This window comes from Convolutriloba macropyga, chromosome 10 (genome assembly GCF_964194025.1).
Source record: "Convolutriloba macropyga chromosome 10, txConMacr16.3, whole genome shotgun sequence".
Taxonomy (NCBI): domain Eukaryota; kingdom Metazoa; phylum Xenacoelomorpha; order Acoela; family Convolutidae; genus Convolutriloba; species Convolutriloba macropyga.
The window spans coordinates 18,332,263-18,353,731 of record NC_134477.1 but is presented as its reverse complement, the minus strand read 5'-3'; the positions used below and the strand labels follow the sequence as shown (position 1 = coordinate 18,353,731).

At 36.7% G+C, this 21,469-nt stretch overlaps 1 protein-coding gene across 1 annotated transcript in view; it reads right to left on the bottom strand.

Moving 5' to 3' along the window:
- Window positions 1-6,397: 6,397 nt before the first annotated feature.
- The window catches only part of LOC142348337 (uncharacterized), a 31,309-nt gene continuing 16,237 nt past the window's right edge, over window positions 6,398-21,469 (bottom strand). Inside the window, exon 6 of the mRNA XM_075399647.1 lies at window positions 6,398-6,809. Coding sequence (XP_075255762.1) covers window positions 6,547-6,809 — 263 coding nt within the window. The 3' untranslated portion in view covers window positions 6,398-6,546. The remainder of the gene's footprint in view (window positions 6,810-21,469) is intronic.

The window sequence follows — 21,469 nt, the reverse complement described above, 5'->3', positions numbered from 1 at the left end:
AACAATTAATGGAATAGCAATTACCTGACAGAACCTAGAGGACCGTTAACGCAAAAATAGGATCAAAGGAGTATCAAAACATTCTAAATCAATATGATAGCCATACGCCTTAGGGTATCTAACTTTGTAAATTTAAAGAGATTTGTTTTCAGCTTTTGGTGCACACTTAACGAAAGCACGTTTGAGTCTAAAACACTATCTGGTTGGTTTTATTGGAGGCAAAAGCACTCAACACTTCTTAGCGTGCGAGCCTGTATCTTTGGGGGCTGCCAAATAGAATATAGTCATGCATTCATGTTCTGAATAGCGGAAGTTCGTAACAATTGGGAGCATGAGGGTATTATATAGATCATAAGAGGTTATTTTAAATAAGCTCCGGGTTGTTGTTTTTTATTCTAACTCAACATTTTTCGTTAATCTGGTTAGCATTATCCTCTTTCTCTCTCTCTCTCTCTCTCTCTCTCTCTCTCTCTCTCTCTGTTTCTCTCTCCCTCCCTCCCTCCCTCTCTATGAGTGTGCGGTGGAGTGTCATTGCAGAGCTCTTTCTTCGTTTCCTCTTCAAATTCCGTATTCTGTTGCATTTACTATGGCAGAGACGATGTTGCACAGACGACTGGAATGAAGACTTGATGGCAGTTAACAAGTTGAAAGAAAAATGTACAGAAGAGTAGCCAAATAAAGTTTTGTCAGAATAATAAACATAACCGACTAAACGTCGGAAGAATTGCTCTTGAACGACCAGTGGGAGCTCTACTCAATTGTATCCTGCTTCAGTAGGGGTGGGGGGAGGGGGAGCCTAAATGGGACTAAGAAGTTCTATAGTTGGCTTCAAATAACCACATTAGAGGTTAACATATACCACTATTAAGATTTAAAGTAAAAAATGACACCAGTTTCGGCGCACTTTTCCTTTGACTTTTAGTATTAAATTGCCGCCAATTGAGTTCAGCTGCTTGAAATTGTGATTGAGAGATCAGGCGAAATGCAAAAGGTCAAGGGCGTAAAAGTCACTCGAAAAGCCAAAATTGTCAAGCGAAAATTTTGCATAAAAAAGGCACACACGTTTACAATAATTGCTATGAACTACGTTCAAGAGCAATTAATTAGAAGGACTGTAACGAGGATCCTCGAGAGACACAATAAAATTGAATTGGTTGTGAATGACCAATTTCAGTTAAATCTTTAACTAAGGTCAAGTTGCACATCCATTTCAATTTTGTCAACTACCAATTGGAAACCGTATCTATCCTCAACAGATACTCCGCAATTACTATCTTTTTAAACTTCAGTATATCTGGCACTAAAATGGTAAACAAATCTCCGTCAAATAAGTTATTCTTTTCAAAAGTTATTAACGAGGCCTGAGCGATTCCAGATTTTTTCGCATCAGGCCCGACAGCACTGAAAAATTTTACTTCAATCTAAAACTGAAAATTGTCAACTGATTTTAATTTGACAATTTGTGTTTCTCTCCCTAAATTTAAAGCTTTTTAAGACCCGCGGGGGGATTCTCGATTGAGCAATCAATAACAAACACATCAAGATCAACTCAACATAAGTGAATATTAAAGTGTAAAGTAAAATAAATACCTTAGACCTTTTACTTGGGGATATTAATAAAATAATTGAAAAAACATTTTCTCATCTGATTGAGGCAGTAAAATCAAGTCTATATATGTCCTTGACAACACAGCGCTAAATAACAGGATCAATAAAAAGAGGGCAGATATATCTAATATCATATGAAACGTACTTTGGGACGTTCGTTTCACTTAGTTTCCACGTGACATCGAGTTCTAGACAAGGAAGAGGGTACATGACATAAAAACGGTTAGCAGAAGCAGATCAGGTACTCTTGTAATGACTAGCCTCACCTATTATCAAACTATTCAAACCAGCAGTTCAAAAATGCCCTTAAGAGCTCTCACAGAACTACGAAGAGACAAGCTGTTTTCACAGTGGAGTGGGAGGAAACAGGTCACTTAATTCAAAATTGACAAAATTGAATCAAGTGACCTGTTGAGGGAAACAGGTCACTTAATTCAATATTGACAAAATTGAATTAAGTGCCCCCTTATCTTTCTGGTGGTACCTATTATTATTATTGGAGCAAGTTCATTACACCACGCACTACATACAAGAGACCCTCAACTACAACAAAAAGCAGAGACACTATCAGCAAACGTCTAAAGTGACACTGGTATTTGTCTACATCCACTTGCAAGAAACCCAAGGAAATCGCTACAAAACATCATCAAAGATTTCGATTACGGACAAGAATTTATTGTGTGGCACGACGTTATAAACAACACTACACCAGATCATCCTTTCGACCCCCGAACTCCCCTGTCATCTGCTCAACTGCTGAAGGAAATTCGGGCTTTGAAACAAATAGTAGATGTTGTTTATTGCGAGCGAGAGGGTGCACCCGGCATACAGTTAGAGCTGAAAACTCTGCACATACCGGTTGTCAACGTAGTCAAGGATCTCATAACTAACAGTAAACGAAAAGACAGCTCACAGACCAACGAGTACAACGAGCTTCACCAACAAAATTCCTTAGAAATTCACAGTCTCGAGATTGTTATCAATAACGGTATCGACCTCGATAGACTCTTAAAGAAACGAAAGAAGCCGAAAAAGCAACAACGAAAAGCGAAACGACAGAAACTGGAATAAACTCAGGACATTGAATAATTTATAATAAGTTTTTGTGAAAAGACTGGATTTAAATGTCTAGGCTTTGGACAAAACTTTGTATCGACTCTTCTTCTGTTGTTAAGAGACTGGATTTAGTTGTCCAGACTCCTAGCATTATCTATCCTTGTGTTCCTTGAGTCTCGCTTTATTTATCCCCCCTTAACAATGACAAAAACTCGCAATACGTGTAAAAAATTGATAAATCAAACATCGCCAAGATACATATCCGTCGCCTGTAATGTTCCTATGCACTTCGAGTCAAGTTGTACTGGACTTAAGCAAGTTGCAATTAATGCTCTAAAAGAAGCGGGTCAACTGGCAATGCTTCTCTGTGTAAAATGTCCCAAAATGTCTGAATAATAATGAGAGACAACTTCATAAAATGTCGAACAATTGACAAGATGAATGAAAAGATTGAAACAGCAACGCAGATAAAAAAAATTGCAGACAATGGAAGAGAGAATATCGGCAGTCGTTGATACAAGAGTGAATAATGCCATTAAAACTACATGCGAAAAAGTAGGTAAAAGCTATGCGGAGGCTGTTGCCGTCCAGCCAAGAAATTTAGGTGCTACATCCAAAGCACACTCCAAAGAGCAGCCGGGTTCCAGAAGACCCCGACAAATCCAATGCCGAAAATTTTGTCCCCAATACGAATGAAGTAAACGATGTGTTAAACCGAATAGGAGTGACAACCCAAATAACGGAGCTAAAACGACTTGGTAAATTCAGCAACACCAGGAAAAAACCACGGACACAATTTCTGACGCTTCCGACTGAACAGGATGCCAGATTAGTTTAAGCGAAAGCCCACAAAAAAAAAGTTAACTGGGAAAGGTGTGTTCATTTTACCAGCCTTGTTAAAAGAAGACGCAATTAAAGAAAATCTGTGTCTTAAAAAACGAAGAGAACTACTTCAGGAAAATGTTCCCCGCGATAAACCAAAAAATCGAAAACTCGAGTTGTTCAAGGATGTCAAGAAAGTAGATTTAGGAGATAACCATGAAGGATGGTGACTAGGTTTCATCAATATTCTTCTAATTAATACAAGAATCCTAGCAAGCCTGGAAAGAAGATCGAAATTTGCTAATGCAGTAATGCTCAATGACTATAACATTATTTGCGCTTGCGAAAAATGGTAAAACGACAACATTTCATCATCTGAACTACTCTTAGACAACTACACCCTATATAGATCAGACAGAAAAAAAGTTGCGGAAAACAACATTCACGGAGGGGCAATGATTGCAATCAAAAACAGCCTAGCATCTGAACAACTTAATACTGACCAACCCGACTGTTCACTCATCTGCAGACTAGAAATTAACAAACTCAGCTTTTTTATTTCTGTGTTCTACAACCCCCTGAAAAGCAGTGGGTACAGATACACACAAGAGGACTTTGGAACTCTGCTGTCAGCCCTACCAAAAAAACAGCACAGCAATAATCTGTGGAGATCTTAACTCTCCGAACACAAACTGGCATAACTTCTGAAGTGAGGACACTGACGAACAAGAAGTACAAGAACTCTTTGAAAACAACTTTTTTCTTCATAGTGTTGGTTTTAACACCCGCGAAAACAACATACTGGACGTTACCTTCAATCGAAATTGTTACATGCACTCCGCTCTTGACGAAGAATTCACAAAAAGATTTAACTGCTCAGATCACAAGGCAATCAGTCTTCTAGTTGAGTGCCCTCATACAGAAATGAAACCAACTTTGAGAACTCTTCGAAGTTTTGGAAGAGCTGATTACTCGGAAGTAAGCAAAATGATCAAAATTACTGACTTCAAAGCAGTGTGTTACACAAACATAAACAACATGTGCGAAGAGATATACAACTTTTTCGACAAGGTAGCACAAGCAACGATTCCCAAAAGGACCAAGCATAGGCAATCTCTACAACCTTGGATTACACCAAGTACGTCCAATTTGATGAAAAAGTTGAACACTCAGCGTAAACTCGTAGCATACAAACCAGCGTCATATCGGAAAAACATCGTAAGGAAATTTCAAAACGTTGTGACAGAGGCCGCAGAAAAAGATCGGTGTAATTATCAAGAGAAAAAATTGAGCACCAGGGACACCAGTGTGATCTTCAAACATCTCAAAAGTCTTAGTAAGTCACCAAACCAAACCTCCCAAAAGTTCTAATTAATGGTGGAAGATCAGCATCCAACATTGAAGACAAAGTAAACTTACTAAACGACTTCTTTCATTCTGTCTACACTCCTAAACATTCTTTTAGCATAGAAGACATCAATTCTATGAACCCAACTTTAACAAACTTCTATATCAAAGCAAAAAGTTAATCGAATACAATCGGAGCTCGACATCACTAAGACTAGAGGCCCTAACGGGTACCCCCTATCTGCTACCAAAAACAGCGAAACCACTGACTGATGTCTTATACCTAGTCTTTGAGAACATAAAGCGCTTGAGAAAAATTCCCGACCAATGGAAAATCGCATCAGTCACCCCTACTTATAAGAAGGGCGACAGCAGGCTGGTCACGAATTACAGTCCGGTTTCTCTACTGAATATCGAAAGTATAATTTTCGAAAAATGCATGTACAAGCCTTTATATGATTACTTTGAAAAACACTTGAGCAAGCGTCAGCATGGACCTCTTCTGTTCTGTATACTCATCAACGACCTCCCAGATGTCCTAAGATTTATCGATCCATACCTCTTTGCCGATGACCTGAAGATCCTCTCAAAAGGATACAGTGACACCGAATTCCAGGAGGACATAAATGCAGTACAAAACTGGGTAGCCACAAACAAAATGCAACTTGCAGTCGAAAAGTGTGCAATACTAAACATAAGAGGGCCAGATGGTCGGCTCATATAAATGATAGACTCAACAAAGCAAACAGAGTCCTTTACTAGATAAGGAGGAATGTCACCTATGCCGTAAAAGCCTTCATAAAACTGGGATTATACAAATCGCTGGTTCTGCCAGTCTTATACGGAATCAACTGTACCACGCCCTAAAAATCTGATTGAGGCAATCTTGAAAAACTCCAGCGGAAAGCAGTTAGGTGGATAACAGGACGAAACCATCCCTATGAGAATCAACTGAGGTTTTTGAACATCTTGCCATTACCAATGTACATGCAGATGAACGATCTCACTCTCTCAAAGCTTACTCAAGAAGCAAGAGACGGTATTGAAATACCTGAAATAAACAAAGTTCGAGGAAGATCCACAGAATTGTACACGCTCAGAAAAGTAAGGCTCGAAAAGGCGCGAAATAAATTCGTTCTCAAAAATTGCAGACTACCAAACCGAATCGACAATGAAAAAAATTTTATGGAACCGCGAGGACTGAAAAACCGAATACTAAACTTGATGTGGAAGTTTGTTAATAAATCGTTCAACACTCAAAATATCTGCACGTGACAACTGTGTTGCGATTGTCACTGATGCAGAAATTTACGGACAATTCTCTAAAAGCAAAGCAAGACTCAAGGGTCAGAAAGAACCCTCGACAAGCAGTCGTAAATTCCCAACAACAACAAAATGTTCCGACAGGTAATAAAACCAATCAATGTGGTGCGGATATTGCGCACTATTTTTTAGCTATTTCCAAAAACAGCTTAACGGCACTTATAATTTCGAGATGCGCTTATGATTAAACTACGAACACTACTTTCCTGCAACTGTTCTATTGTGCATTTAAAGACAAATATATAGTACAGAGAGAATATTTCAACATTGTAATCTAATCACAGCAAAGATATCTTGCTCTGTATGATAGACAACTATTTCTCATCGCTAGTCAAACAGCGACCGGTCAATAACAATAAATTCTAATATAAGTTTATCACCAGCCAGGTTTTATCGTTTGCGCATTTTTGGTTCACTCTCTTGATTAGAGTTTGACTGAATATGCGGATACTGCTCCTGGGTGAGCCCAAACTTGTTGCCATGAACAATGGTCACGCGATCAGGGGGTGTGATGCCAAGTGGGTTTGGAGTAGAGTGGTCTGCATACCACACACTAACTTGACTAGTCACTAGTCTGAAGTACTGTCTGTAGGTTCCCCTCTTCAGGGGCAGGGACTCGTGCGGGGTACAATCTGTCATCCAAACCATTTCGCCTGCAAATGAAGGGCAAAGTGCAAACGGAGTGCAATGAAACTGTTATTCATCAACGTTGACTACAATGATTGCTTACTTGAATGATTTTGAATAAACCCCGATATCTTTTGCAGAAAGATCAGATAAAGAACATCATGATTTAGGATTTTCTCCTCGAAACACGCAATTTTATTGAAATTTTTTGATAAGCATGCTGCAGCAATAAATGGGTGCAATTACTGCAGCTTGCACTATTAGATGCAACATTAAAAGGAATACCTCGCCCAAATTGAAGGCAATTGTGCTTAATATAGCCATTAGAATCTCTAAGAAGCGCCCTTCAAGTATAAGTCTCCAAAACAGTTTCTGTGAATCGCACACTTTGAGACTAGAGAGCTGAAAGGTTCTAAGAGAACATAATTTCCTCCGGGCGCTACCTGTTTATCCCGTTGTTGAGGATGAAAAGTCAAATGGGTTAGAACAAAAATCGCATAAAAACCAACAGGACTAATATAATTGCTACAAACATTGTTTTAGAGCAATTAATCAGAAACTAACCTATAATAAATAAAAAGCAATAAGATACTCATTAAATACTCATTGAAAAAACTTTCAAGATAACCCTGGAACCAACTCAATACAGACGATTTGGTTACAAGAACTATAAAAATTACTAAACTCGTCAAATTATAGTTATGGTGGTACTATTTTGCAGTAAAATTAACTGCTACAAACTAAAATGCATAGAAATGACTAACTAGACCCTGAAATTCATACATATGAGTGGTATTTGAAAATTTCTTGGACGTGACTACTCGGGTTTATTGAAAAAAATAGCAGCGGAACATTTCCTGAATTATAATCGAAGATGATCCAAAGACCTGACCAAATTATTGGAGGAACACCAATTGAGAGCCAACAGAGCATATCAAGCTAAGTTAACACTCATACAAAAAAGAACTCAAATACCAAAGAACCCGCCCAAAAAAGACATACTAACCTCAAGTAAAACAAAGCTATGAAAAAAAGCAAGCAAACAGACAAAAGAGGATTTTCAAAAAAACTAAAATTTTTCCGCTGGTTTTGTAAAACATACCCGGCAGATTGCCGGAAAATAGCCGCCATTGATTCCAATAAGCATGATTGGGATTGAAATAACAGAAGATATTGAAAAAAAAAAGATTTTTGTACAAAAACATTTTTTTAAGTCCAATTTATTTTGATGGCATTTCGTAGTTGAACATACTTCTGTTTCTTAGAGAGAGGCTACAGGGGCTACTATCAATAACAATAAGCATTAGAGAGAGGTAACTAATATTTATAGGAACGACGTTCAAATAGTGGGCATCTAAAATTGGGCTTTATGGGTTTATCCCGTTTCTATTTCTGACTTCAATTTTTTATACTGACTCTGTTCATTTTGAATTGCCTTGCTGAGCAACTGATGTTTAAAATCACTTTTAGCAGAATGAGAGAAGAGAGAAACTAGCCTAGAGAAGTCAAAAAGATTTCACGCAAAATGTTGAAAAGGCGGCAAAATGAGGTAAAGCAAAACATTTTTTTATTCGACGAAGTAAAAAAAAAAAAAAATAGGAGCGCTATAATAGCCGGCTGAGAAGATGAGGGCGGCTATTAATAATAGTTGATAAAAAATGAATGTAATCATTAAATCGCTCAATGAAATTGAAACATCTACAAATAAAAACGACATTTTTTTGTTAATACAACTAAGGAACAAATTAAAAAAAAACGAAAGAGCTGGTAGATCTCAAAAACAAACATTTATGGACTAAATTGCATGAGACCTTTAAAAAAAGAAGCAAGGGACATAGCATCAAAACAAACATAGCCGGCAAAAATCAAAACTCATCAGAATTTGTTTGGAAACAAATGATGTTTAAACATAACAAACATAACCGACTAGCGTCGGGCGAATTGCTCTCGAACGACCGGCAAGCGGTTGGCTTCGTCAGTAGCTAGCCACGGGGGGGCACCAGGGGCTGATGAGGGGGAACACTGCGTTGGGGGGCAACAACGCGGTGGGGGGTGGAGGCAATAGTGGGGGTGGGGGTCAACAGGGGGGGGGGGGGGGGGGGGGAGGGAGGGGTGTCTCAACCTCTAAAAACCGCCCTTCACACCATAAGTATAAGTCTCCAAAACAGTTTGAGCTGAAAACAGAGCTGAAAGGCTCTAAGAGCACTTAATGCCCACTGGGCGCTACCTGTTTATCCCGTTTTTTGAGGACGAAAAGTCAAATCGTCAGAAAAAAAATCGGTCAAGCGAAAAATCGCATTTAAAAAATACCTACAGGACTAATATAATTGCTACAAACTTCGTTTGAGAGCAATTAATAATTAAAAGCGTCAAATTAGATGAGATCTAACAAAAACAGCAAAGAGAGAACAGCAAAAATCGAAACAGCAAAAAATGCAGCCAAACTCTGAAAAAACAAAATTTTGCAAAAAGGTGCCAAAAACAGAGATAAAAACTGTATTAATGGGAGAGATGAATTATTCATTCATTAATTCGTGATACCGGTCATTGAGGACCTCAAGATACCTGTCACCGAATAATCAATGCGGGCCCAATATTCAAACATACCGGAGATTGCCGGACCGAAACATCGGTTGAGATTGAAAGAACACAGGAAAAAAACTGATTTAATAAAGAAAAGAAAATCCAAACTATTTTGACCTCATGTTGTTGTTGGAAATACCCCCTGTAACAGGGGCTAGTATCAACATCCATACACATTAGAGATGGTAACTAAGACTTACAAGAACAAAATTCGAATGGCGGGCAACTAAAATGGGACTGTGTTTGCCCCGTTTCTATTTTTGATTCCATGTTTTGATACTGATCTGTTAATCTTAGATTGCTTTACTGAGCAAATGCTGTTTAAAAGCACTTTGAGCAGAATGAGCAAACAATGGAACCAGAGTAGAGAAGTCAAAAAGATTTCATGCAAAATGTCGAAAAGGCGACAAAATGAGGTAAAGCGAAACAATTTTTTATAGGACAGTAAAAAACTTAGCAGGAAAAGTCCTGAATTACAATACAAAAAAAGAATCAACCAGGGACCCCAAAATTCACACTTTATCAGCAAGATCAACCTAAGATAGACAACAACGCCCTTGATCATGTATGCGCAAAAAAATCTGAAAACAATTAGAAATCTTTTTTTTTGAAGATGGTCTTTTCAGACTCTTTAACAACAGCAAAAATTGGATTCTACCAATCCTTAAAATGCGTACATAAAATAAGAAAAGTGTGGGAATCAATGACAGAAACCAAAAAAAGAGGCAAGAACAAAAGAAATTGAAAACAATCAGAATCTGTCGGTGGCGTCAAGATAAAAGAACCTCAAAACTACCAGCCAAAATCCTCAACCAAACAATATTATAAAACAAAAGAAGTCATCAAAAACGTTCAAGCAGTTCTAAAAAAATTGGTTGAGACTGACCAATAAGATTAAAAGAGAAACAACAAAACTAAATAATTAACTTCCATTTTATAAGAAAAGAATGTACCAAAATGAAAAAGAAACGAATGTTTACTCAAGCAACTAATTAGGTCTAATTGATCATCATTAGCAACCAACGAAAACTGTCATTATTAACATTAAATGATAAGACAACTACAGACACAGACAACAAATACAAGCAAAACTCACAGACAACAAATTACAGACATTTTTGAAAACTAACAGCAGATCAGTAATAAAAAGTTAAAACTATGAACTGAAACGATAAATTCAATTAAATAGGCATTCTTGTCAACAGACGAGACCTGTCATTAAAGAGACAGAGATAAGAGAAAAATATGAACAAAAACTCACAAAACTGCCTGAAAATATTTAGTGTCAAAGTCAACACAAAGCGTTACCTTTGTTAGCTTTGCAGTGAAACAAACAAATCAACTGAAAAAACCTATTAGTGACCAATGAGACCCTTACTTAGCGACACAAAACGATAAGACAACTAAAAGTTTAGCAAATGCTGCCACAACTCGAAAATCCAAAAAAATGGTTGAGAACAAATAGTGTGAGAACCACTAGCCACAAAATCCAACAATTATTAGGCTCTTTTATGCCTCATTAGCAAGAAATAAGTCCTGTCAATGATGAATATAAGTGATAAGACAACGGAAATTTTAAAAAAGCAGAAATCAAATATTCACTAATAAATTAAGACAGTGAAGTGTCAATGTCATAAAAAGAATTAACAGCCCGCTGATGAAATCAATCAATTGCAAATAGGTCCAATTAGAACAAAAACGCATCTTTTTAATAGTACTCAAGCAAAGAACAACTGAAAACCGAAGTCAAAATTGTAGCACATGAAAAAATTGCTTTCAAGAACCGAAAACTTGATCAAATACCGATTTCCACTCAAATTTAAAGGAAGTTCGAATAAAAAATCACGCCTCAAACCTACTGAATTCTTCTCTCTTTTTCTACTCCAGTGTGATCAAAATCACCAATGACGTGAAAAAGCCGAAAAACCGAACATAGCTGGCAGATTGCCAGAAAATAGCCGCAATAGCTTCGTAGATCTGCAGTTTAAAAAAAAAACAGTAAAAAAGACAGACCAAAAAAATTCGTCTTTTCATTGAAGGCTGATATGTTCTATTTTGATTAAAAATCTGTATACGTTTTTGCTGCGTCTATTAGCTGCTCTCAAATAACCTTCCCTTAGAGTGACACACAACCATCTGCCATTATCTTTTTGAATTAAAGTAAATAAAAGTCAATTTCAAAGTGAGGAAGTCATTTTTGAGGGTGAGGTAAGTCAAAAACGACCAAAAATTTAATCACGCAAATGAACAAAAAAATCGCTCCACTAAGAGAAAAAATGACGTCACACACGCACTTAAGATGAAATTGCATGAACGAATGAAAAAGCAGATTTGAAGTGGTTGTGACGTCATATGGTCGTAACAAAAATTGTGACGACGAAAAAAAACCAAGAGAAGGCCAATAATAGCCCCAGCTATCGCTGTACGGCTATTAAACAGATCATACAAAAAAGACAGCACGCAAATACAATCCAATTACTTTGGATTGTAATGAAAAAATAGGAGCGGGATATTAATCTGCCAGACAAACTTTTTTTGATCGACAGACAAAGGGAATGAACGACAGGTTGTGTATCAAAAAAGATACACAAAAATTTCGGTCCAGAAAAACAAATTTTTCGAAAAAAATGTAAATATAAAGTGCCTACCAAGGGACTAAACAGTTGTACCGATGCAGTACTAGAACAAAGGCAGTGTTTGAATATCATAAAGAATAGCGCAAGATTAATTCACTATACGTTAAAAAGAAGATTTAAAAATACGACATCAAACTAGGCGCTTTACTCTCATTAGAATATGTTAAAAAAATGATCAGAAAATTTGAACACAATCATTGAAAACAATATTGTCCCAGCTGTCAAAAATTTCACTCTACTTTGAAAGAAGTCTGATAACAGACCCGCTTGAAAACTACTCGTTTTTTTCGCTCGCTTTTCAGTGTCGACGTCACCAATCAATATGCCATCTAATAAAAACAAAAAAGGAACGAGCACGCAGACAATTCAATTTTTTCAAACCACCTTTTGAGTAGTTAACAGATTAAAAAAACATATTACGGTACTTTGTCATCACGTATCTATCAAATCTCGCCTGAGAAAATTATGAAAGAGTCAAGTTAAACCTAGAACCTTCAAAAATATGTTCAATTTGCTTCAGTTGGTCACATGTGGAAGCGCTAAAATAATAGCTTTTTTAAGTAGCTGAGGGCTGTCGTTAACGTTAAACGTACTAAAAACATAAATCAAAAACATAAAGACTAAATCGTTAAAGCATATCTGTTAAATTTAAATTTGGTTCAAGACGATTTTTGGCAGTGGAACCAATAAGTGCAATTAATCTATAAAACTAACAAATTTGTTTACAAGTACATCACCTTATATTAATAAGAATAAGTCTACAACCAGAAAAGCAACACCTGCTTGGGAGATAATGAGGTGGACATTGAGTATTTGAAGTCACTTTAAAGTTGACCTACTTTTTTAAGTCTTTGAGAGGTTAAAACAAAGTAGCCATTGATTTTCTTTTGGTGCTTATAGAATAACAATCAGTCGTAGATCTGCAGTCTAAAAAAACATTAAAAAAGACAGACCAAAAAAAATCGTCTTTTCATTGAAGGCTGATATGTTCTATTTTGAATAAAAATCTGTATACGTTTTTGCTGCGTCTATTAGCTGCTCCCAAATAATCTTCCTTTAGAGTGACACACAACCATCTGCCATTATTTCTTTGAATTAAAGTAAATAAAAGTCAATTTCAAAGTGAGGAAGTCATTTTTGAGAGTGAGGTAAGTCAAAAACGACCAAAATTTAATCACGCAAATGAACAAAAAAAACCTCGCTCCACTAAGAGCAAAAAATGACGTCACACACGCACTTAAGATGAAATTGCATGAACGAAAGAACAAAAAGCATATTTGAAGTGGTTGTGACGTCATATGGTCGTAACAAAAATTGTGACGACGAAAAAAAACCAAGAGAAGGCCAATAATAGCCCCAGCTATCGCTGTACGGCTATTAAACAGATCTTACAAAAAAGACAGCACGCCAATACAATCTAATTACTTTGGATTGTAAGGAAAAAAATAGGAGCGGAATATTATCCTGCCAGACAAACTTTTTTTGATCGACAGACAAAGGGAATGAACGACAGGTTGTGTATCAAAAAAGATACACAAAAATTTTGGTCCAGAAAAACAAACTTTTCGAATACAAATGTAAATATAAAATGCCTACCAAGGGACTAAACAGTTGTACCGATGCAGTACTAGAACACATCAGTGTTTGAATATCATAAAGAATAGCGCAAGATAAATTCACTATACGTTAAAAAGAAGATTGAAAAACACGACTTCAAACTAGGCGCTTTACTCTCATTAGAATATGTTAAAAAAACGATCAGAAAATTTGAACACAATCATTGAAAACAATATTGTCCCAGCTGTCAAAAATTTCACTCTACTTTGAAAGAAGTCTGATAACAGACCCGCTTGAAAACTACTCGTTTTTTTCGCTCGCTTTTCAGTGTCGACGTCACCAATCAATATGCCATCTAATAAAAACAAAAAAGGAACGAGCACGCAGGCAATTCAGTTTTTTCAAACCACCTTTTGAGTAGTTAACAGATTAAAAAAACATATTACGGTACTTTGTCATCACGTATCTATCAAATCTCGCCTGAGAAAATTATGAAAGAGTCAAGTTAAACCTAGAACCTTCAAAAATATGTTCAATTTGCTTCAGTTGGTCACATGTGGAAGCGCTAAAATAATTGCTTTTTTAAATAGCTGAGGGCTGTCGTTAACGTTAAACGTACTAAAAACAAATCAAAAACAAAGACTAAATCGTTAAAGCATATCTGTTAAATTTAAATTTGGTTCAAGACGATTTTTGGCAGTGGAACCAATAAGTGCAATTATTCTATAAAAATAACAAATTTGTTTACAAGTGCATCACCTTATATTAATAAAAATAAGTCTACAACCAGAAAAGCAACACCTGCTTGGGAGATAATGAGGTGGACATCGAGTATTTGAAGTCACTTTAAAGTTGACCTACTTTTTTAAGTCTTTGAGAGGTTAAAACAAAGTAGCCATTGATTTTCTTTTGGTGCTTATAGAATAACAATCAGTCGTAGATCTGCAGTCTAAAAAAACATTAAAAAAGACAGACCAAAAAAAATCGTCTTTTCATTGAAGGCTGATATGTTCTATTTTGATTAAAAATCTGTATACGTTTTTGCTGCGTCTATTAGCTGCTCCCAAATAATCTTCCTTTAGAGTGACACACAACCATCTGCCATTATTTCTTTGAATTAAAGTAAATAAAAGTCAATTTCAAAGTGAGGAAGTCATTTTTGAGAGTGAGGTAAGTCAAAAACGACCAAACATTTAATCACGCAAATGAACAAAAAAACCTCGCTCCACTAAGAGCAAAAAATGACGTCACATACGCACTTAAGATGAAATTGCATGAACGAATGAACAAAAAGCACATCTGGAGTGGTTGTGACGTCATATGGTCGTAACAAAAATTGTGACGACGAAAAAAAAACCAAGAGAAGGCCAATAATAGCCCCAGCTATCGCTGTACGGCTATTAAACAGATCTTACAAAAAAGACAGCACGCCAATACAATCCAATTACTTTGGATTGTAAGGAAAAAAATAGGAGCGGAATATTATCCTGCCAGACAAACTTTTTTTGATCGACAGACGAAGGGAATGAACGACAGGTTGTGTATCAAAAAAGATACACAAAAATTTTGGTCCAGAAAAACAAACTTTTCGAATACAAATGTAAATATAAAGTGCCTACCAAGGGACTAAACAGTTGTACCGATGCAGTACTATAGAACACAAGCAGTGTTTGAATATCATAAAGAATAGCGCAAGATTAATTCACTATACGTTAAAAAGAAGATTGAAAAACACGACTTCAAACTAGGCGCTTTACTCTCATTAGAATATGTTAAAAAAACGATCAGAAAATTTGAACACAATCATTGAAAACAATATTGTCCCAGCTGTCAAAAATTTCACTCTACTTTGAAAGAAGTCTGATAACAGACCCGCTTGAAAACTACTCGTTTTTTTCGCTCGCTTTTCAGTGTCGACGTCACCAATCAATATGCCATCTAATAAAAACAAAAAAGGAACGAGCACGCAGACAATTCAATTTTTTCAAACCACCTTTTGCGTAGTTAACCGATTAAAAAATTATATTACGGTACTTTGTCATCACGTATCTATCAAATCTCGCCTGAGAAAATTATGAGAGTCAAGTTAAACCTAGAACCTTAAAAAATATGTTCAATTTGCTTCAGTTGGTCACATGTGGAAGCGCTAAAAGAATAACCTTTTTAAGTAGCTGAGGGCGGTCGTTAAAGTTAAACGTACTAAAAACAAATCAAAAACATAAAAGATTAAATCGTTAAAGCATATCTGTTAAATTTAAATTTGGTTCAAGACGATTTTTGGCAGTGGAACCAATAAGTGCAATTAATTTATAAAAATAACAAATTTGTTTACAAGTGCATCACCTTATATTAATAAGAATAAGTCTACAACCAGAAAAGCAACACCTGCTTGGGAGATAATGAGGTGGACATCGAGTATTTGAAGTCACTTTAAAGTTGACCTACTTTTTAAAGTCTTTGAGAGGTTAAAACAAAGTAGCCATTGATTTTCTTTTGCTGCTTATAGAATAACAAAGCCGTCTGATTGGCACCAAATAGCTGTTATGACTTCTTAGACAGATAGTCTCAAAATACCAGTACAAAAAATGATCGAAAAAATATGATGTCTCAATTTGAAATAGACTTCATTCTTATTTCTAGAAGCTGACTTCAAATAACCAGGCCCCTAAATTGAGGCCTTAAACTAAGACTTAAACCAACCTTAAATTGAGGCACCCTTATTGGAAGAGAAATCTTCAAGTTAGAGTCGCTAAAACCAAATTGAGAGTTAGGAAAATGAGGTAAATCACGTGCGATAAAAAAATTATATACTGGAAAGAACAAAAAAATCGCACCAATAAGAGCTGAATATGCGTCACGCAGCCAACGGAGACGAAATATTGCATGAATGAACAAATAAACGCTGGTTTGAAGAACGCGTGATGTCATATGGTCGAAACAAAATTTTTGACGAAATAAAATTGCAGGTCAAGTCCTGACTTACAATTCAAAGAAACTTTATTAATTAAACTATACCAAGAATGGACAAACATAACCAAATAACATCGAGCGAATTGCTCTCAAACCACCGGCAAACGGTTGACTTCGTCAGCAGCTAGCAACAGTATAGTGAGACTAGCTTTAGCTTAATTGATAGTGCGTGAGGTGAGCGCATCGGGGTGGGGGGGATTGAGGTGCACCGTGGGGCTGATGAGTGGTGGGGTAACAGTGGAGGAGGAGGGGGCACCGGTGGGAGGGCGGTTTTTGGCAGCACGGGGCCCTTATGGCCTCAACGACGTGCAGGGGTACGGAATTGGGGAGTGAGGTCAGAGGGGGGCTGATAGGGGGGTTTGTGTGTGTGGGGGGGTCAATTTCAAAGACTCTCCCACCACACAATTAGTTTAAGTCTCCAAAACAGTCTCTGTCAATCGCATACTTGGAGACTAGTTTACTGAAAGGCTCTAAGAGGACTTAATGCCCACAGGGCGCTAAATGATTATCCCGTGTTTGGACGAAAAGTCAAATGGGCCAAACAAAAAATTGATAAAGCGAAAAATTGCAATAAAAAACTAACAGGACTAAAATAATACAAACATCGTTTGAGAGCAATTTATCATCACTGACTAAATTCGGGCGAACTGCTCTCAAAGGAACAGCGAGCCATTGGCATCCTCAGTAGCTAGCAACAGTATAGTGAGGCTAGCTTTAGCTCAATTAAAAGTGCTTGAGGTGAGCGCATGGGGTGTGGGGTGCAACGAGGGGCTGATGGGTGGTGGGGCAACGGGGGGAGGGGCAATGGTGGGAGGGCGGTTTTTGGCTGCACGGGGCCCTCACGGCCTGAACGATGTGCAGGGGTGAAGATTGTGGGGTGTGGTGAGACGGGGGCTGATGGGGGGTTGTGGGGGGTCAATTTCAAAGAATCACCCACCACACCATAAGTTTAAGTCTCCAAAATAGTTTTTGTGAATCGCATACCTGGACACTAGTTAGCTGAAAGGCTCTAAGAGCATTTAATACCCGCAGGGCTCTACATGTTTTGTCCCGTGTTTGGACGAAAAGTCAAATGGGTCAGACAAAGAATTGGTCGAGCAGAATTGGTCGAGAATTGGACGAAGAATTAATCGCATAAAAAAGACCGACAGGACTAATATGAATGCAACAAACTTTGTTTGCGATCAATTAATGAATGGATTGCAAAAATCCATCTATAAAAATGCGATTAAAAAAATCGAAAAAACATTAAAAACAATGTTAAATTACCGCATGTGAATGAAAAACCACAAGCAAGAAAGCGAATGCTTGTTCAAACACCGTTTTCTCATTCCAGGTTAAGAATAGAGTAAAAAAATTTCATACCTCAAAATTACTGTCTTTTTCACTCCACATCCTTTTTCGTTATGACCAACAAACATTATCACTTTAATTTGGCTTCAAAAATCATGAAAACGTGTGAAAAGATCTTAAAAAAAGACAGCGCCCTAATTCAATTCAAATTTTAACAATGGCCAGGCAGGTCGAACTAAAATTCGAATATTTTTTACACCTCAATTTTCCCACTCTCGGACAAAGCAGTATGAAGAAATACTAAAAGCAGTGAGTTGAGCGACTATCATTTGCTAACGTTTCTCATTTCCAGCTTCAAATAAACTCAATAAAATTAATTTGAAAAAAACTTTTCCAACTTTTCCACTTCTTCGAATCCTAAGAAGACAGCGCCCAATAAAATTCAAATTCTTTGAATTGTAAGAAAATCAAAAGACCAATAATAGCTCCGCTAAGCTATCACTTTGGCAGCTAATGATCAAAATAACGTTGTCATTGTAGCCCGGATTGGTTTTAAGATAACGTACTTGTATCCTTGTCCATTTATCTACATTTACAACATAGCCGACTAACCTCAGAAGAATTGCTTTCAAACGGCTATTGAGAGCTCTAATCAATTGCAGCCGGCTTCAGTAGGGGGAGGGTGTGGCCTGAACAGGAAAAATTCACTAGGGGGCTTCAAATAACCTCATTAGAATTTAATATATATACCACTATTTAGATTTAAAGTGAAAATGGGGCCAGTTGACACTTAGTATTAAATTACCGCCAATTGAGTTCAGCAGCTTGAAATTGTGAAAGAGAGAGGCAGAAACTCAAGTGCATAAAAGTCACTCCGGTCAAGCGAAAATGTTGCATAAAAACATACTGTAGAATACCCAAAACGACTAAAAGAGACGTGCAAAAAAATTTCTTTCAATTAACCGTACCTATTTCAGAAATATCACAAAAATATAAACAACAAAACATATATAGAAACAACAAAAATTTAGTTAGGAATGAGGGTCGGTAATTTAGTTAGGAATCTAGGGGGGGGGGGGGGGGGGTAGATAGAAGATGGAGGGGTAGATAAAAGATGGGGGATAGATAATAGATTGGGATTGGGGGGGTAGTTGGCTGGTGGAGAATAGGTAGGTGTGTGGGGCAAGTAGGAGGCGGGAGGGTTGTCTAGTTGGAGGTGGCAGGTTGGTAAGGGGGTAAGGGAAAGGCGAGGGTACGAATGGGGTTAGGAATGGTGGATAGGTGGGCGTCAGTGCGGGGAAAAGGAAAGGGGATTAGTTGGCAGTCAGTGCGACGTTCCATTGATCAAAAATGAAAGCCAACGTTCTAAAGCGGAAGTCAGTCTTCAAAAACAAAAGTAAAAAGTTCAAGTCGCGAACAAACCTGCGTCATCTAAAAACATACGAATAAGTATATTCCTTTAGTCCCCTTCTAACATCTCAAAGAATAGTGAGCCTGCTAATTAACTTTATGAATCACTTTGAACAAATGACAAGGAAAGATAACATGAGAACGGCCAAAAAGTATATCTGGAAAATTAATAAAGTTCAATCAATAAAAAACAAATTTTTTTGAATGGAAGTCGTGTCAACGTCGTGAAAAACTATATATAGATCAAAACCTTTCAACTGGTTCACATTCTAACTCATACAGGAGCTACATTGAGCTGTCCATAATGCAGCTGAGTTATAGAACGATAAAAAAAGCGATAAAAGAAAAAAATCGTTAAATTATTTCCATAAAAACTTTCTTAAATTCATTAAAACGCTTCGATTTTTTTTTTAAATCAATAAATTATTATTAATTAGATTCAATAGAGAGCAATTGAGATCCCTCGTTAATATGACTAAAACAAACAAAATACTTGCAAAAACAGGCAAAAGCTAAAAAATCACTTATATTTTATGAAGTCAAAGAGAGTCTAAGTCTTGAAAACCAGCCATTTCATTTTGTGGGGTTTAAACACCTGCAACTTTGCTTTATTAGAACAAAAGTATCACCATTCAAAAAGATTTGTAGATAAAATAAAGAAAAACAGCAAATACATTTCAAAAAGCCGCACGTAAAAAATTGCCTCTTAAAAATCAAAAATCTGTTTGAACATCATTTTCTCAAAAGAGTTTAAAGCAGTTTGAAAGTATGTCAAGCCTTATAGATACTCGATTTTCACTAGTCAGTCAGAGAAGATACTCGGTTTTCACTAGTCAGTCAGAGAAAAGCTAAGCAACAATAAAAAGGCAATATAGGATATTGGAAATTATTACTTATAATTACTTTTTCAGTAAAAATTTGTTGTATAAAACTTTGAACTTTCAAGCCGTTTTTAGCAATGCATATATAATGGTTCTAGGTTAAATAGTGACCAAGAAAAGACATCGCCGAAAGCCGACTTCAGAAGAAATGGGCAAAAGCTTCAAAAACGAAAATAGGCAAAAATTAGAATAAAATTAGCCCATTTTTTAAGACACACCGCTCAGAAGTAATATGTATTAAATCAACCACCTAGACCACTAAAATTACTACGTTCAAACAAAGAAAAACTCCCCAGATGGTAGAACAAATGGAAGAAGATTACGAAAAACTACTTAAAAACCATCCAACAGGGCAAAAAGGCAAAAATAGCTCCAAATTGCGCCTGAACGTCCAATATTTTTTATTAGATGATCAAAAGGCTTCCTTAAAACTAGGAACATAGCCGGCAGATTGCCGGAATAGCTGTGAAAGAATAGACTTGCGTGCCATATAATAGAAATAGAAACAGATACAGATCTAAATTGAAAAAAAAATCGACGCCACTCAAAAAACTAGGCTAAAAAACATTCAGCGATAAATCAATAAAGGTTGTTAAAATTCATTCCACAGAAGCCTCTTATTAGGGACCTTTACTACACAAATGAGTTCCTTTGACCTTAAACAAATTCAAATTAAACCTAAACTTTAAAGTGCAAAAGTCATTTTATTGAGTGAGGTAAGTCACGTATGATCAAAATCTAATCACGCAAATAACCTAAAAACTTTCGCTAAAGCGAGTGAGAAATGACGTCACGCGCGCAAATGCCGTTAGTGAGAGGAAGAAGTCATTCAGAAAATTTGACTTTCAGCTTTGCTGTGTGAACAAATGTAAAACGAAAAAAGAGCGTCAGACGACGAAACAAAAAACATAGCCGGAAGAATTCCGAAGCGACTCGAAGCGTAAAAACTTGACAAAAACCCTAATTGCAGCTGAAACCATTACTTTTTTAATAAACCATAAACTCATTACCCACCCCCCGGTCTGATCTAAAAATTGGTGAAATTTAAACCACTGTCACCAAGAGAAACAAAATGCCGCAAAAATATTTATTATTGAAAACGTTTGGTAAGGATAATTGCAAAATAATTAGGATAGTCAAAACACTGATAGTCTCAAAAAGCTGACAGGGCTATCAACTGCCCTCCAATAATTCATGATTCTAATCTCAAAAAGATCGCTAAAGCAAACGGCAGATAATAACTTAGAAACTAAATTAATTTTTTCAAAAAATAAAGCTCAAAGTTAAGAATCAGAAAACTACTACAGTAAGATTTCTCATCACTGGAATTAAGACAAAAACAACATATACTTTTTT